At 36.2% G+C, this 19570-nt stretch overlaps 1 protein-coding gene across 4 annotated transcripts; it reads left to right on the top strand.

Moving 5' to 3' along the window:
* The first annotated feature begins 625 nt into the window (after positions 1-625).
* LOC124306906 (RING finger protein 44) lies at positions 626-19364 on the top strand. 4 transcript variants are annotated; one of them, XM_046768067.1, is made up of 10 exons: positions 626-769; positions 8025-8346; positions 10570-10771; positions 11017-11104; positions 11220-11305; positions 11555-12154; positions 13068-13286; positions 13759-14042; positions 14231-14537; positions 14669-19364. In XM_046768067.1, the coding sequence occupies exons 2-10, from the start codon at positions 8120-8122 to the stop codon at positions 14741-14743; spliced, it is 2088 nt and encodes a 695-aa protein (XP_046624023.1). In that variant the 5' UTR covers positions 626-769; positions 8025-8119; the 3' UTR covers positions 14744-19364. The 4 variants fall into 4 exon arrangements, with proteins under 4 accessions (XP_046624023.1, XP_046624021.1, XP_046624024.1 ...); XM_046768065.1 differs by having other exon boundaries at positions 11211-11305; XM_046768066.1 differs by lacking the exon at positions 626-769 and adding an exon at positions 2814-2964 and having other exon boundaries at positions 11211-11305.
* Positions 19365-19570: the final 206 nt, after the last annotated feature.

Raw genomic sequence — 19570 nt, 5'->3', positions numbered from 1 at the left:
GAGATTCTTCCGCAGCTGGAAATACAAGATGGCGATACGCTGTTTGTTTTTTTTTGTTTTCTTTTCTCTCTCCTCCTCCAAACACTAAACAGCCTTCCAGGTCGATCTTAATGCTTTTTCGAATTTCACCAAACCACTACGAGGTCTTTCCGTATCTATACTCTTAGATTATTCCGCACGGTGACACGCAAATGTGACAATAATCTCTATATACACTGATCAAATTATATTCCGGTTATCGTACGCCTGGTCCACTCTCTGACCGTACACATACACGCGCTCGCTACACCTCTCCTAGTGTTCTACTTCGCCTTTGTGACGAACTTCTGCCCTGCGTCACGGATTACCAGGCGGTAACCCCACTTTCTGGACCTATCGACGTCCTCCTGGCTCGACACGTGACGATTTCCAACGAATCGCGCGTCTCGACGTTCGATCAATTTCGTAAATCTCCGTCGTCGACAAAAAATCGCTTCTTTCCAAATACCCAATGGGATATTTAACGTCGAAGGAAGACCTTCGAGGTTTTTGAAATTTTCTGCGACGCAAAGATACTCCGAACTCTCTAGTGGAACCCCGAATGACTAAATAAATTAGCTTTGTTTATAACGATCCAGGATTTGACGGGTTTCGATTGGTCGACGGGCGACGGAGGCCGAACACGGCGACGCGAGCGACCCCGAGTGGGTAGTGGCGATTTGCAGCCATCACCAAATGACGGTTTCGCCCAGCGTTTCGACTATGACATCGCTCTGAAACCCGATAAAAGGTAGGATTTCACCCTGGTGCGATGAAATTTCTATCGTCTTTTCTGCTTCTGTAGATAATGCAAGCTTCTCTGGTGTTGGGCGTGATTTTTTCCTGCTGGTTAACTGCCTCCTTTGTCCGTTTTCATTGTATTTGTCCCCCAGTCTCTCCCCCTGATTTTGATAAGTGCTTGACAAATAGAGGATGTACACTCGGCTGAAAAAGTTTCGTCTCAACGATTACACAATGCTTCGTGTGAAATTAAAACCGTGCCTGCATCTGGACTCTCTTTCGCTTTTTATATCGTTACAACTGGTTTCAGTTTTTCGTACTTCGGCACTTGTTTATTTACGCATATAGATTTCAATCTTCGTATAATAGGTTATGTTCCCACTAAATTCTATGCGGGAGTCTCTCCTCTCCATGCATACGTGTATGTATACAAACCCAACACATACGTGCCTCCCCGAGTTTATTCTCCATGTGATCGGTTAAATGTCCAACCTTAGGGTACAAGATATGGGTTGAAAAAAAAGGCTGGCGAAAGAAATCCGTTCGTGTTGCAACACCGAAGCAACTCGGATACCGCGTATCACGTAGCATTTTATTTCTTTCGAAAACTTGGCACTCGATTCACGATGTGAATATGCAAGATAGAGAGTACGGCTATTTAAATCTATTGAACGTAATGCTTTTGCATTGTTGTTCTAGTAGTGCTATTCAATTTAGAAAAAATAAAACACGAAGCACGCCCTCCCCACCCAGAAATAATTTTTCTAGGAATCCTTTGATATGCTGGAACGACTCAAAGATCATTTATATTTCTCCCAGTGTCAGCTGTTAATATTAATTCGCACGCTTTATACCTAGGCGGCGTAATTTTCTTCGACGTTCATAATTTTCAATGCCTTGCGAATCCCGTACATGTGATTAACACCCTACGAGTGACTGCAGCTCCATTCACTTCTGTTCTTTTTTTGTTTAGTAATCCCTGGATTTTCCGACGGTCGCACTAATCGCCGCAGTGCAATAGCTTCGAAACTATCGCACGTAACTAAAATGCACCCTACTAAAAAAGAACCTGTCACTATGATTTGTATATTCAAGTTCAGCTGTATTCCGATAGTTCACACAATTACGGTAAAATCTTTGACCATCTGTGCCAATAAATTTGAAGTAAAAATTCTGGCGAAATGTGAAGCTTTGCAAGTTGTTCGACGATTGCTCGTTATTATAAGTGCACCTTGACCGTAAGCACATCGTACATAACAATACACGTACAATGCTCAACATTTATAGTAATAATTACGATAATAACGGTATTGGTAGAAGCAATAATAAAACAACCGCAGAGCGTCGATCAGTACGTTTATAGTATCGTCCAGTCTTAAAAATCTTCTCAAAAAAAAGTGTGCAACCTTTGGAAACATCGACTGTTACGAATGCATATTACAGCCATAACGTTCCTTTGTTGCATTGTAATACATATATGTGGATGACTGCATTGTCGTGAGTCATAAGTTGTTAAGCATTCACCGCGTAGCCTTAAGTGCAGAGTTTACCCTACGATCTCGAAGAGATAGCACACCCAGATGCCAGATTAGATGAGCACACCTATACGCACAAATGCATCGTGTATCGTCGCAAGCAGGCAGCCTAAAAACCCGTTAAATATTATCAATTCCGCGTATACCGTTAAACCCTTGGAGAGAAATTTTGGCGTCACGCTCCTGCCTTTTTCTTTTACACACATTCCGTCGTCTGTGGCCCCGTGGCTACGGCCATGGATATGGACTACGGCTTGCCGTCGGCGCTGGCTCCCTCGATCGCACGAGGGTTCTCGATCGGTGCCCATATATTTCTCTCCCTCCTTCCTTCTGCAGTTCCCTCGTTTATCCCCCTCTATCTCTCGCCCTCTTTGCCAGGCATTGCTCAAAATATTAAGCCCAATGGACGTGGGGTAAGGGCCCGTCTTGGGTCTGCGGACGCCCCTGACGCCCCACCCCCTTTCTCTCCCCCCTCCGCCCACCCCCGGCCACTCCCCCTTCCCCGTCTAGCAGTCGTATTTCGTTTCAGTCGGCCGCGCGCTGCCCGTGGATGCGGGCCTGTGTGTCGTAGATTCGTGTGGTATTATTTACGTTGTTTTATCATCATCGTCATCTTCTTCTCCGACCTTCCATACATCATGGCGCAGACGCGGGATTGCTTCGCTATACGGTACATCGTTTGTTTATTTACTTGTCTCGCATTTATTTATTTTTCATCATTTTTCCACATATTTTTTTTTTTTTTCTCTCTTAACCCGTATGGTAATGGCGAACGTACATACACACGAATAGGATATAGATAATGTGACTTGTAGAAGGCGGACTTGACTATTATACTAGCCGCTGCGCCAAGTGCGTATGGACGATGGAACCTCGTCGTGTGCTGCTTGGCGAGAAGGACTCGCCCGCAAATGTTTTGTCCGAATCGATATACACCTACACACATATCTACGTTCGCGGAGAGTTAACCGTCGTATTCGTACATACGTATTTATCTACGTGTGCATGCACATGTATGATAACCAACGCACGCGATGCTGACATTGAAAAGTGTTGTTCGCCGGAAAAAGGGTTTCTTTTCACAACTACGAAACTCGATCTCGGTATAAGGATAAATTTATAGGTATACCCTACCTTGGTATTTCTATGCTCCCCGACGTACTTCTTATTCACCTTTTGTTTGTTTTCCGGCGTATATTTCGCTTCGGGGGCGAAACGTGTGCTTATCTCTATACGTGTCCTCGTATACGTATCCGCGTCGATGTCACGCCTGATGAGTAAACAACGAATCTCTCGTTATAAACGAAGAAAGTTTCGTTCCCAATTTCGTAATCTTCATTCTCGGTTAATCACTCGGAGAAGGAAACTTCTTCTCATTTTATTCGAAGAATATACGTGAGAAATCGCAGGATGGGTAATAGAAACTTTTTCTTTTATACGTCACATTGTTTTAAAAAAAAAAAATGGTAGATTACGTTATTTTCAACGGTATCACGTACATACAGTTATCCGCTTCGATGTTTTTCTTTCCTTCATATATATCATACACACGCATTCGGAATTATTATGATAAAATTTTTCCTCGTTTAATACTGCAAATAAAGTTGGGCCTTGCATGCGAAGCTGCATTGTCTAAATTATGCCTCCTCCCCACCCTTTTCGCACTGTAGTGCGGTTGTTTTAATAATTTTACTTTGCCGAACGCAATGGAAAGCAGCAACGGGTTTGCATCGACGTGCCGTACGTAGATACGTACGGTACCTACCTATAAAATATTGACCATGTGAATAAAGGTGTCTAAACAACGTTTCAGCTTATACATAGATATTTTTTGCCGTTTCGTATCCGTCATTCTCTGCTATTATCGTTCTACAATTATTGATGATTCGAGTTTTTGAACTGAAAACTCCGCAATCGGTACAATAGAAAATCCACTTGGAAGTCGCCGCTGCTTTTATAACATTTGGACACTCCGAGACTTGCAGTGTTGCAGGGGTACCGATGTCTAAGGTACCGTTTCTACGTGGGTACTTCCTGAAAAAACCAGGTGCCTTGACTCACCTACACGTGGATGGAGGAACACCTGCTCCTTCGGCGTATATTCATGCTTTAGAAATAAATTTTTCTTTTGAAAAAAATTGCTCCATTTCGTTCGCTCGAGATCTTTTCGTTGTACAACGTTTCGTAGTTTAACAACTGCCAGGCCAATTTATTTCACGTTCGTTGTACACACACACACACACACACGTGCGCGCACACATATATAGGTATAATGCACATGCCTAAACTATAAGGCACTTAATTATCGCAAAGCTTAAGTTTTCAAAATAATTAATGGATATTTAAAGTAATATCCCTACAATATTGTTTATTTCACGAACGTTTATATGCGTGAATATTATAGACATTTTTATTGGGGGGTTCGAACTTAAGAAACAACGATCAAAACTGATTTCTCTAGTGTTGTAAGTGCCGTACGACGAAATCTTGAATCGTCAAGGGATATCCCAATTCGGACCGTGTTCCGCGGTGAAAACGATTTCACTCAACCGCGCGGCGGACGAAATTCGTAAAAATCTCCTTTAGTTCCGAACGTTTATAGCGCAATACATTCATACCTACGACGGCTAGATTTATACCGAATGAATGTACTTATAGCCGTTGATTTTAACGCGCAACGAATGAATTTTCAAACGAAATTTTCACGTCACGAAAAAGTTACGTCAGATTTATATTCGACCAAATCGCACTTACGATTATAAGTTTATAAACATTTAATTTTATGTAATCCAGAGTTTAAACGTTTCACAAGTTTTGCAACCTTCGGATTCGATGAATTATTGCGAAGACTTTGCATTATACACCTCTACATTGGCGATTAATAATTGCTCCGATGGATCGTCTTATGCCGTCCATCTTCTATCTATTGAAATGTAAGAGAAATAAATACAGGTAAACAGTTAAACGGACAAAATCCGATGAATTACGTATTAATTAATCGTCCCGATTTTCTACTGCAGACTCATTTGATACGGTCAGTTGGTTTAAATGCCGAATTTATACGTTATGTTGCAAAGTTTCCCACAGAACTTGAGAGTCTCCTCTTCTTTTTGTCTTGCACTGCAAGTTTAAAGGTAAACTGGTTTCTCCTGACGGCCAAAGGGAGGTTGCTGTATCTGGCAAGAAGGAAAAGCAACGGGTCCCAAGCGTTTAATTGCTTTTTTACCAAACAAGCTGGCGATAGTTGTAGTTTGTTCTCGTATTATCAAGGCAATACGTTATGCACATAACTACGTTCGTATACACCGTTACAGTGATACCACGTTCGTAACGATAAGAATAGGTCAGACGGTTGGAATATTTTCAAAACTTTTACGATATCCGCCAATTATTGTCTCATGAAGTTTCAGCCATCTATAAAAGGTGTTACGCATGTACGTGTACATTGTACTTAACTTGCGTGGGATGCCAAAGTCCGTACGTATAGGTATACAGTTAACCCCCACCCAATTCTCCGTTGAAGGCATAACATTAGTCATTTTAAAGGACGATCGACATTGTCTATATATATAGAATGTACATTGCGTTTTATAATCTAGATACGAGATACGGTAGTTTACGAAACGTGGACATAAGGTGGTATCACCCTTCGCATTTGTTCTTCCTTCTCTGAATATGTAACACAATATGCCTATAATTATAATATGAAAGAGCTGAACTTTCGGTAGATATAATATTGACGAGACGCAATTTTCATCCTTTATATCTTTGCCTTGAATTTCATTTCCGCATACGTATACTATACTAAAATATCGTGTCTGCGCGAGGAGAAACAAAAAATGAACGAACACACCTCTTGTCACAAATTCTTTTATAAAATATCGCGAATCTTATTTATATCATATAGTAATACCGTACACCTACGTATAGTACCAGAATAAAGGTTTTTATTTTTATTTTTTTTTTTATTTGTCAGGAATTGAAAATTTTTTACTAAATTCAAACCTTAAGTTAAAGAAATTTGTCGACGTAGATTATTTGTCGACGATCTTGAGAAATTCGGAGTAATCTATTTTTGTAAAGGATACAAGTTTATTTTTTACCATAATTCTGTGGACATGTTTTTTACTACAAGGCTAAAGATTTGCTTATAAAGCTGAATTCGCAAATGTAACTAGAGGTTGATTGAGTTGAGCTGAAATACTTTGCATATTACAATTAACGGGTGCACTGGTCAAAGATTTTTTCACACTATAACCTAAACAAGCAAATTCAGCGCAGTAGACATTATATCACGTAGACTGTTTCCAATCTTTTCGAAAATGCAAAATTTTGAGAATTTTTCACCAGGTTGCATGGCTTATTTATAGATTTAGCTTTCAAACCATTTCATGTCGGATATCATTTAATTATATATATGGATTTTTACGACTGACTTATTTTTCTTATTTCTAAATTGCAAATGGTGTTTTATTCAAACTAGTCACATTTGTAAAATTAGCAAAGTTCTCGGTGGTAGTCTTTTTAATGGGAATTTGTAGAAAGATTTTTGTATGTAGTATGCTTTTACTAATTTACAAGATATTCTTAAACTATTATCGCATGCATGAATAGATATTTACACATTTTGTAGTTAGATTAAATCGCTTTGTAAATTATTTAACTTTATTGGCTGTACACAAATTTGGTTGGTATAGTAGACGACAGTTCGATGTGTTTGGCAGTTTTATACAGTTTTATGTGTGGGTGGTATAAAATGATAGAACTATAACTAGTCTTCGTAAACCTTAAAAAATTTGGTGAATATTTTTGGTTTATCAATGTATTCATGATCATTGAATTTTCAAAGCTTCTAATGAGAATGTTCTTGTATGTACTGATTTCGATATTGTGAAAGTTTATACAGCTTAGGATTTCCTTTCCCAAGGAAACTTATTTATCGCCTCTTTTTACCTAATTTATATAACAACCAAAACTGCGGGTTCTTAGACACGTTTTTAGAAGCTTGATTAACTGTAGATGGAACTAGCTCACCAATGGATGTGCTCTTTTAGTGTTCACTTATATAATTTTTTTTCAAAACCTCGTTCATTGTAAAAATACTCATCACCTTGTCAGAAATTTTTTTTCCCTCCTACATGGTCTATATCATAAACATGTCTCAATTCCCGATTTAACTGAAAAAGAAGACGATAATCGGTAAATGTCATTTGGTAAACAGGTTTATACTTCACAATTACTTAAAATGTTGCTCGTTATATAACTTTGTACAAAAAATAGTATGAAACGGTAGGATTCATTGCTTAAAATGAATGAATATCTTGTGCACATCTTGTTAGGCATTGCCGCATAAGTCGCCGATGAATATAGCCAAATATTTGTGAACTATACTCATGGTCGAAATATATTTCACTGGTGTGGAAATAGAAGTAAGAAATCTAATAGACTCTCTTGGTTCTTCATACTTTTGTACTGCAATATGTTTAATATAGCAACAATATATTGAGTAAACATTGTTATTTTGAAAAAAAAAATTTTGACCAAGAGTGAAAACAAGTTTACATTTAAATTCGCACACAAGAGCATTGTCTTTAGAAAGCTTGGTATACCTTTTCCCCGACCTTGTCTTAACAATGGTAGATAAATAAAAGTAAGAAAAGAAAAATGCAAAAAAAAAAAAAATTCAAAATCGTCTGGCTGTGGATAAAGCGAATTGAATCACCGTCTCAGGTTTGGCCATACCGACCGAGTCGTATATCAGATCTCAGCCAAACTCCAACTAAAGTCCTAAGACGCGAAGTCGTAGCCTCCGACGTTCGGAGCAAATGAACGTCCCTGGAAATCACCAGCACCGCAGTTTGGGCATGCCTGGGCGCTACAGGGGCGGAGTAGGGGGTGGGGTACCCCCGGGGGGCCATTCTCGGGGGTCTGCGCCCCACAACCGGGTCTGGCACAATCACAACCAGCACCCACAGCACGCTCACAATCAGCTTAACCAACAATACAAGGAATATCCCCACCGGCATCTTCAACCTCCGCGCTTCCATAATGGGTATAATGGAGATTTTTAAACAATAAAAGAAAAGACAGAAAAGAAAAGAAAAAACAAATCAAAAACAAAAAAAGAAACGAAAAAATTGGGCTGGATGTATGATCTGCATTATCTATGACTGTCCTGGGTCTCACAGTCATTTTTAACATGGTAAAAAAAAAACCATATCGGACGTTTGAACATTAACGCGGCGCAGAAACGGGAATTTATGCAATATCAGGATCTCAAGTGTCTTGATATATTTTTAATGGCTAATTAATTTCAACCGGATTCGACATGTAACGGCGCGATTTTTCCAATTTATTTATCCTCTTCTTGCCTGTATATTCTTTGCTACGAGGCACCGATGTAGATTGTCTAACTAAATTACAGCTTAGCAGCTGCCTGGCTTTGCGGTTAAAACAATGACGAACAAGTTTATTTGTTTATAACGTGAACTTCTGATGCATATATATCAACTATGTACTTGCTGTCTTTATTAGATAATTCGTTGTGCATAACTATTTTCAGTAAATTCTCAATTACCTTGATATAGAATGACGAAGCCAAGCTGGAACATATATGCTACGATAAACACCAACGAATGAACAGTATACTTATCGTATGAATTGTATCGAAGAGCTCATTCGTTGGCCATGTTCACTTATTGGCGAAATCATCCTATAAAGGAAACTGGTAGTCGGATGATAGTTGTCCTCGTAGCTGGCTTGACAATAGTTTCTTTCTTCCTTTTCTGACCCTCAATCACGATGTTAGATTTATTGTTAGAGTTTTTTTTAGGATTTATATAAATAAAGATTATATTCCAGATATTTTTAAAATTCGTGTCACCAAAATATCAGTTACTAAAAGCTTTTGTGTACATGTAAACGTGCTGAAATCAGAAGTCGAATGCGCGAAATTTAATGAACAGATTACGACTGTTTACTTGCACCTGCTACAGCTGTCTAATTTCAGCCAAATCGAAAATCCAGTTATCAGTTTTTAAAATTAGTGGGTTTGTATGATAGAGTTCGGTCAGCTTAGATCAATTGTTGATTTTTGTGTGTATAAATTTTAGGTTGATGTTTCCGCATTCTGACCTCAGCCTCTTAAGTGTGGACTTCAATTTTTCTACCGTTACTGGCACATTGCAGAATAATTTTATTACACATAAAATTTCATTGTTTGAATTTCACGTAGTACACATTTATATTTGCATCCAGCCCAAAATTTATGTGAATCAAATTTCATCCAAATTTATAAAAAATAAAAAAATATTATTATGAATTACTCTTTTACCTGAAAAATCTTTGCTCCAAAAGTAATGAACTAGTAAAATGATTTACTTCAAAACAGTATTGAAAGACACATATTTATTACTTACGATATTCACCGCATCATAAAACTAGATCACAGCTTTTGGATTATTTATTCAAAATATTAACATGCATATTTATTACATCTAAATCATCATTGCCCGACTAAAAAGCGTATGTAATTTCCGTATATTGATTGGCTACGTACTTTGTAAATATGTTGTATATTACAAAGAATGAATTTTGCAACACTCATATTTCACATTCTTATTTATTGGTTTCTTGATCTCCAAAAGATCTTCGTTTTATGTAATGTAATATGTTATTATAGTTATCTTGTTTGGCATGTACCTTTACATAAAAGTTTTTTTGTGAAGTATATTTTTGGTTTATAAACTGTTTTTCACAGTGAGTACAATACGTAGAACTAATTGGTGGCGGTGGTGTAATTCAAACTTATCGGATGAAGTGCTGCAAAATTGGATCAGGCACCTCATGTTTGTTAACACATTTACTATTATTAAATTATATTCGTATAATTTACAATTTATTATTCTCTATTAAAAGCTCAATGTAAAGATTTTTGAATAAAGGTTATTCGGTCAATCATACCAATGCAGCTGATCGCACCTAACCAGAAGTTGACATATGAACTTTAATAGTACACTCGAGCAACTAAAGTGAGAAGATGTGACGAGATAAAATGCGACTACTTCATTGTACTTGGTTTCTCATTCTTATGGGTAAAACGGTCATCTTTTCCTCTTAGAGAAAGACTCAATTCGCATCATTACTGTTGTGTTTCAATGCCAAAGTTTTATCAATAGGTGTATAAAATGAAACTGTTTGTTAAAACTATATGATTTAACTTGTAAGTTGCGTTTAACAATTTTTATTAAAAACCTAATTTATTTTCCATTCATAGAGATTGTCCAGGGGTCGCCACGTCATCAGGCCCGACAGGAAAAGAAGTTTCTTATCACGGCGCAGTTGGTGGATCGAGCGTTGGCTACAAGCCGCCTCCCCAGCATAGTCCGCAACCAAGAGGTCCACTACCCCTGTTTCCACAAGAGTCTGCAAGCCCTGCGACTCTTTCGCCTCCTTTGCATATTAATATCTGTGGTCAGGTAGGTATTGAGTGAGATAGGCCTGGTTTTGCAATTATTATTACAAATTCTGATTACCTTTTAATGAAAACATGCCTTGCACATAATAAAATTCTTTGACTAATGGTTTTTTTTTCCTATCGATGAAGCAGTACGTAATCATTGCAGTCTTATCGGTCGCTGCTGGTAGATGGGGTGAAATCATACCATCGTCTGCAGAGTAGACTATACAACTGGCATGCTAATAATAACTAATCGGATTTCAGGAGAATGCAATGCGAGGTCCTCTGATTAATTTGAGCCCAGGTCTAGGAGCCAGCAGTGTAGATATGGAGTATCGCAGAAATTCACAAGGTATTCAATATAATATATCTCGTGAATCGACATTCAAACCAATTGAAAGTTCAATATCGAAAGGTTTATATTCGATAAAACGAATGATTATTTTTTTCACCTACATGTTTAACAGCTACCAATCAGATGCCTTTAAGCCCCGTTCAGCTACAGCCTTCTCCTACCTATTACAGGCAATCCAGTCAGGATGATGGCCGAAAGGTTAGTCTTGTTAATGTACAATTAGATTATCATTTGAGATCATAAAAAAAAAAAAAATGCAATAGGCAGATTGCAGTTCTAACGTTTGACCACATGACACAACTTTCTACTTGCCAAATTTCTTGTAAGAAATAAAGCCAATGTTATATGCAATTCATGTTAAGATATACCTAAAAAATTTCTATATCTTAATAAATATTCGTACCATTATGTAGGTGTATAATAAGACGCTCTCAATGAATTTCGTAGAGTGAATCTCCGTCGAGAAAACGACGCCGAATATCTCGGAATGGGACAGTATCCGGAATAGAAGTGCGGGAGGCTACGCCACCTGCTCCGACTCCACCCCTTCATACTCCTCCTGCACCGTGGGAACTCCCTGCCGCTGCACAGCGCAGATCACCAAGAAATCATATATCGACTCGTGGGAGTCCGCCAATTAGAAATCGATACCAACGTTATCCGGACTCATTTGCTCTGTCCTATCCTTTCCTTCACAATCCAGGAATCCACAACTCTCACCACAATATGCACAACACACATCATACTATCCACAATTCTCATCATAACATTCAGAATTCACATCATAACATTCATAACACTCATCACAATATCCATAATACTCATCAATCCCATCCACATCATCCTCCCGGTACCGCTCATCATCCCGCTCAGGGGGCAACTGGGCCGATGGTTGTCGAGGTGGGCCAAGTCGGTGTTTCGAGTCTCGGTGTCGCGGTCGGTGGAGAACCAATATGGCACCCACAGGCAACAGGATATAGAATTCCCTGTCAGCTCCATGGGATTTATACAACAACTGGTGCTCACGCATTTGCTCACACGTGTCAGGTAATAATTATGAATAATTTATAAATCGGGGAGGGTGCTTTGTTCTCAAGAATTTTTTAAAATTAATGCATGAATTGGTTGACGAATATACGAATTTTATTGATTCATATTTTAAAATTGAGATTTGAATGTAATTTTTTAGTAGTTTTTTTTCATCATTCGTAATTTTCTTTCTACGTCTCGTATTGAGAAAAAATTTTTTTTCCGTTTATCATTTGAATTTAATTTATGGTAATTAATTTTCTCTTAACCACTTTTTAATCAATTGGTCGAATAGAGGAAAATATATTTTTTGTAACTGTTTTCACACGATCCTTAGAAACATGAATATCAAATCAGTCATCAACATTCTCTATTATAATGCAGGAAGTCGCGGTAATTTACGCATTGCACAGTTGTTCAGTGAAAAGGATAAGGGCTTGTGCTATAGCTTGCACCTGTTTTCTATAGTAAATTACTATGTGTACAAGCAGTTGATGCAATTATGCACCGGCATTTTGTGATCATAAGTTGAATGAAAACTTTTTATGCAGAAGAATAATTGATTGAAATTTTACTGCTGTGACAATACTATTATGTTTTAGTCAATTTTAGAAATGAATTTGTATTTTGTTGACTGAAACACTAATCAGCGAGCAGCGTTGAAATACTTCTATTGGCTTTATTTTCAATATTATGTTATTTCATGGTAAATTTAATTTGAAACACCAACGATCTGTCCAGTCATTGTAGAAACTAGCACACAGGTACTCAGTTTCAAGTATACAAAAAATGAGCTACAACTTTCAATGACTAATAACTTTTCTACGCATAAGTAGACGTGCATTTTTCTTTTTACTAAATCATTAGAAAATGTAAACCCATGATTGACCTGATCTACGTGCAGTATATGAGTAATTCGATTTTTAACCAGGTGGCACACCATCATCATCATCACAATCACTACTCGGCAGCCCATCCAGGACATCCAGGACACCCAAGCCATGGCTTGGTTGGTTCTATAGTTGGTACCGCCACCAGAGGTTATCCTGCGCCAGCCGGTGGTCCTGTCACTGCGCTGCACCATCCTCATCCTCCCCCACCACCTGTCCATACTACTCACTATGCCACCCATCATCAGTTGTCACAACAGGTATGAACATTCACGTTTTGCTTATGAGAAAATGTACTCACTTTCTACATTTCAGACTAGATTAATAAAATATCGCTAAAGTGGTATTCAGTAAGACTTCCATTAATGGCTTACTTGCGGGAGATTACCTTGAAAATTCTGATTATCACATAAGCTTCGTGTGCATCTGATAATGAGACAAGATAAAATTTAAGAATGTTTCAAAGTCAATGTCAGTCACGTTCTAGGCGTGTTCAGAATATTTTTTGTTATTGAATGCTGAATATTGAGACACATCTCGCATTCCTTTGTGTGAAAGTCGAGCGAGATTTTGATTTGTAACGAGATACGTACACAATTTCATCGTCAATACGGGCATAATGAGTCCACGAATGAAAGTGTCGAAAATATCTCGCAAATTGCCTGCACACCACGTAAGAGGTTTTTTATGGTTTTTATTTAATCTTCTGAACAATTTCTTTCCATTTTTCAGCGAGAAGTGGAATTAGAGTTGATCGAGTCTCACCATCATCATCGCGTAGGTGGGACTGGTGGTCCACCATTATCTTTACCACATTCATTCTCACCGCCAGCTTTAGCTCAAGTTACTACGCCGCCACCTATATTTTTGTCCGATACCCGAAGTAGTCAATTAGAAATGCTTCAATCAAGGACACGTCGACCAACTGCAAATGTCAGGAGACAGAGGCCTACACGGTGGCGCGGTACACCACCTCTACCACCATCGCCTTACCCGGGCTTATTACTACACTTCCTGTAAGTTTTCGTATTTATGGTGAGATGAATTGATAAAAAATTTCAAATCAATTGTGTTGACTATTCATTATCTTCCGTGTCCTAGCTACAATTAGAATTTGTTTTACACAAATATTTTATAACTAAATCTAAGAAGAATAATGACTACGTTATAATTTAAATTCTACATAACGTAACTTGTATTTCAGAGCAATGTTCAGCAATCCACCCTTGTCCCCATATAGTCAAGCTGAATTATCTTCTCCAGAGTCTACAGAAACTGAGAATTATGAGGCGCTGTTATCGTTGGCTGAAAGATTAGGAGAAGCCAAACCAAGAGGTTTGACTCGTGCAGAAGTAGAACAGCTGCCTTCGTATAAATTTAATGCAGAAACTCATCAGGGTGATCAAACTAACTGTGTTGTTTGTATGTGTGATTTCGAAGCGTTACAATCGCTTCGTGTACTACCTTGCTCACACGAGTTTCATGCCAGATGCATCGATAAGTGGCTCAAGGTAATTTTGCATACTTATCATTCAATACTATAGAAAGTGTGAAGGGTACAGACACTAATCAATTATCAATTCAGTAACTGTTTTATCTATGAATGCATCATACTGATAATGTGCTTATGTTCTGTTTGCAGTCAAACAGAACATGTCCCATTTGTCGTGGAGATGCCGGAGAATATTTTGGAACTGGAGGTGGGAACAGTGACTGACCTTCTGATTTGTAGGCCTGTTAATGCCGTAACCAAAATACAGCTTCACATGATCATTTTTCGTCTTCACCATTAAATATCGCAATGCTGATTTGCACCAATGTGTGTGGGTAAGCGCAACGTTTACCCTAATATTATTCAGTTATCGATAGAATTATTCTCATAGCAATAGCATATTTCATCTACGTGTGGTTCCCACAAATAGGAATACTCGTTCAAATTGCAATGATCTACTGAAAATTTGAAAATACACTTTGAGCATTGTAAATTAGAAGTGTGGTAAATATTCAATTTGTTCGACTTATTGTTGGCATAACAAGCTGGTGTTAAAAATTCAACACAAATATGCCAATAAAATCACTATATATTTCCTTGTCATTACGTGTCCATGTAAATTAATTCTGTGTAACAGACAGATAAAAAAAAGCGAAAACACTGAAAATTATTTTGGTTTCGTTCCCCGTGTGGATTTTTTCAAATCTTCGTAAATAATGTGATGGTTTTTCGTCTAGTCTTTTAACCCAGAATATTTCATTCGAATCTCTGTATAAATACTTTGGACTTTCATATGCATTTGTCTCGATATATGATATTTGTGCTGTGTACTATAATAATTGAGAGTTTATTACATTTCACCATTACGATTTTTCCTTCAAGTCGCGGATGTAAAAAAAATAAAATAAAAAATTTCTCAACACCGCATCCAAAAAAATAAAATAAAAATAATTGTATATATTCGTTGTCCGTACTGAATTAAAAATTTTATAGAATTCCTGTTGGTTACTCAAAGTTTACAATGCTTTCAAGTGCGTTTTTCAATGCATCTAATTGCTTTTTTGAATAGTTGTAAATCATTGGACTTATAGTTTAAGTAATCGAACTTGCTACTTGCGAGCCGTTGATAAAAGTATGCATCGTTTTCTGCCCCCCTCATCATATATTGAAGATAATGTTAAGTTGTTTATCGGGCATTTTCTTAAGACGATAACTTGATAATTCAACAGTTGTTCAAAATGTTTAAATTTGCAATTAACGTGGATTAAGTTACTGTTTCATCTAACGTTGTTTAATTACATATATAAAGATATGTATGTGTATATATTATTTGCTTTCCATTAATTGCTTAAGTTTTTAAACGCATCATTTGATATAAAATAATTTGTAAATATAAATCTTGGTTTCAACCTTTAACCAAATGTAGGTTTTAAGTTTTGCAATAAAAGCTATATTATTATATCAAGTCATTGGCTTTTAGTGTTTAACTAGCTACGGGGGTGAATATGTTCAATGCAATTTTTCGAATAAGTAATTAATATATATATATATAGCTTCATTGTTGTTTTATTTTATGATTGTTTATCAACGCAGTTGTTAATCGAGATAATAAACCTAATTCCTCGTCAAGGAACAAGTTCCATTATTAGAATACGATAAATATTCGCTGGTTTTCATTCATCTCACAACAAAACCCACGCAACTCAAATGTATGTACATACATATAGATGACAGTTCCAGATGCTAAAAAAATCTAAGCATTGTGTAGAACACTCAATGTACGGGCTTATTTAATATGATTTATTTTTTTGCGTTTCAAATTCTAGATTTAAAACTAGTTGGGATATCAGCATAAACTGTAATGAATTTGGACACAATTCCGAAACCTTCTATTTCTGTATAAGTATCTTTATATACATGTATCTTAGAGTCTGCGTGCATGGATTTTGTTGATGAAAAAAAAGCTCCTGCTGTATGAAACTTGCAAGCAATAGTTGACTACAAAAAAGAAGAGAAAAAGGTTAAAAAAAATTAAAAGTACCGCTTCTGTTTCCTGCATAACTACCTCTGAAGAATGAATGGAACAATGAATACTTTTTTATACACCGGTAAACAATAATCTTTATAATAAACCACCTAATTACAATGCCATGTTAATAATTAATTGGTTGATGAATTATCCATTAATTATTTTACATTATAAATGCTAATGCTAATATTAGCACGCTGTAGTAATCGATTAGCATTGGCTGGATGGAATGGTATGCAGAAGGTCTTGTTAAAAAAGGGTGCTTTTGCGATATTTTTTTTTCAGCCATTTATTGTTAATGATTTGAATGATAAGTTAATTTAATTGTTGGTGCGAAGAGAGAAAAAAAAATTCTTTTAGCTGTAAAAGCATGGGAAGTTTAAAAACTTCACTTTGGTTGCGTATAGTGATGTGGCCTCTTTAATGCTATTATGGCGAATTGAGGTTTCAGTCCTTGGCAGCCTGCAATATTGGCACCTCCTAGCAAACTTTAAGCCAGTGATATAATCTTCACCCCACAGAAGATACTTCTGGAGATAATCTACTGATTACACTTTATAGATCGATAATTTAGTTAGTTTGTTTATTCTTCTGCTACAATTAATGTCTTTCATACACATGTGGTAGTCGGTAACAGCGATTATATCTACTAAAAAATGTTGGTACTTTTTTTTTTTGTTGTTCATTAATTGTAGGAAATTTGCATAGCACATAAAAATATTAGTTAGGAATATTTTCAATTACTTATAACTCTAAGAGTGATTCACAATGAAGTGCTGAGTATCATTAACCAAAATTGACAGGATGTTGATTATGGGAAAAGGGACAGATTCTCGTTGGAATTAGATCCGTTCAAAATGCGGAGCAAAAAATGTTCGTATTGTACAATTAAATTGTTTTCCATTCCTACACCTTAAAATTGATATGTCTATGCGTCAACTAGTTATTTGATATATTTTACTGATAATTAGCACTTATTTTTATTGTACGTACTATGAAGTTTACTTATATTCACATTTTCTATTGGAAATTGAACAACGTGCTTGCTCAAACCATTCCATTCCTGCCCCTTTTCTCACGTAGATTTAGATAAATAAGACAATTTGAAGAGCTGAATTTGTGTAGTTAGGCAATTATCGTTTTGTTAATCGATCGAATCTTTTACGTATAATTATGCATAATAATGGTAACATTAACATTATCATTGTGGTTGTTATTATTATTATTTAATGATAATGATAACAATAACGGTAAATTACAATAGCCAATAAATACTATTTGTCACTTCGATTTAATAACTACTTGTAATTAATGTTGTTTAAACTTGTTAACGTGTAGAGAATGGGTGTTGAGTAATTGCTTTTTCAATTTGCTTTGTATAGTTTTTTTATTTTTTTCCTTTTTTTTCGATGTATACTAGGGGACAATTTTCGGTCGAGTTATACATAGATTATATACTATGCATATATAATTACTCGTATCAATAATTGGTTGGCTTTTCAACGCTCTTTCCGTTATTTTACGGTGTCTCTTCACCATGGTATAAAAAAGAAATTTTTGAAACAAAACCGTATATACGTAATTAATTGAACAAAAAAAAAGATTTACATCACAAATGCATACTAAATAATATTAGACTCTTCGTGCAAATCGATTCAAATATCAATTTATGGTACAGAGATTCAAATATTGGCAGATACTGTTGGTCCTAGAAGTGTAAGAACACATATCATTTTGATTACGATACTGTTTATATACCTGTGTAATAGTTGCAGGAGAAATATTTCAAAATTAATTGAATTTTCTGGAACTAGTCCATTATGTTTGCTGTTTATTGAAATAATTTGGCCTCAGAAAATATGTTTATTCGGCTTTCTTTCTATATATACAAATGAATACACAGGCGAACTTAAATAATCTGAAAATTATTATGTTTAATTAATTGTAAGGTGACCTGTGTTATATTTGGCTAGTTATTATGTTATGCTTGAGTTCAATAATTATACTTTCGATGGAGTGATGTGGGAAAATTAAGCCATCAAAATGAAGTGTATAAAGGAATTAAATATGCTGCAGTTTTTTTTTCGTTTTTTCTTTCATTTCGATACTCTTGCAGATGAGGTTAAGTAAAATTCTTCACATGGAATAGATACATTATTTTCACTCGAATATATTTGAGCAAGTTACATAATTACATAAACAAATTTCTGATTTCTATTTCGACAATAGAATATAGATTACCACTACCGTCTGATGATTTTTCATGATTTTCCACGATTTTCCACGATTTTCATGGTAGTAGACAACAATAAAAGCAAAGTACAATGCTTATACAACTAATTGTAAAAAAGTGCAAGTTAAACGTGTAACAATTGTGATTATTGTACGCAGGATGCCTATGATTGGGACAGCATAGCGGCCATATTCTAGAATTTTCATTGTAGTTTGATTTGGTGATGATTTACCCAAGCAAATAGTAAGACTTCTATTCAAAGAACATAGTTTTTTAACATCGGTGAAAATCCTACATTATTACAAACCTGCCCAATTAATGTTTAGCCACGAGGAAAAAAAAATATATATATATATAAATATATATTTAATTTGTGTAACTATTATTGATGAATATATAATGATAATTGAATATTAATCGCTTGTGCAACACACACATCCACACACACATATATGCGTTATATATGTAATTACAAATAATTAACAATAATACTGCAGCAATGGAAGTGTAATTGTACAGACGCGAAAGACGATGCCAAACATTATATTATTATTAACTCTTATTATTAAACAAATTACATAAAGGTTTTTCTCATTTACTTTTTAATCGTTATTTTTACAAGTTGTCCTCACTGTTGTAAGTGGTTCTCGAAATTAGCGTTTTCACATACATTCATGTGTTTTACGTATGCACTTTATTGCAGAATTTGACTAAGCCGAGAATTTACTTCTCCGTTCAGTTGGGTGATATATTATAATTTAAACTATGAAAGTCATCAACCGCCGGATAA

The sequence above is a fragment of the Neodiprion virginianus genome, chromosome 6, assembly GCF_021901495.1.
Source record: "Neodiprion virginianus isolate iyNeoVirg1 chromosome 6, iyNeoVirg1.1, whole genome shotgun sequence".
Taxonomy (NCBI): domain Eukaryota; kingdom Metazoa; phylum Arthropoda; class Insecta; order Hymenoptera; family Diprionidae; genus Neodiprion; species Neodiprion virginianus.
This window is presented reverse-complemented; position numbering and strand designations above follow the sequence as displayed.

Bases quoted from the DNA above. Each gene is read 5' to 3' on its own strand.
- LOC124306906 (XM_046768065.1), top strand. From the start codon at position 8,120: ATGAACGTCCCTGGAAATCACCAGCACCGCAGTTTGGGCATGCCTGGG. The intron at 11,105-11,210 runs GTATTCAATATA...TTTCACCTACAT, and splicing joins GTATCGCAGAAATTCACAAG to GTTTAACAGCTACCAATCAG. The intron at 11,306-11,554 runs GTTAGTCTTGTT...TGAATTTCGTAG, and splicing joins GTCAGGATGATGGCCGAAAG to AGTGAATCTCCGTCGAGAAA.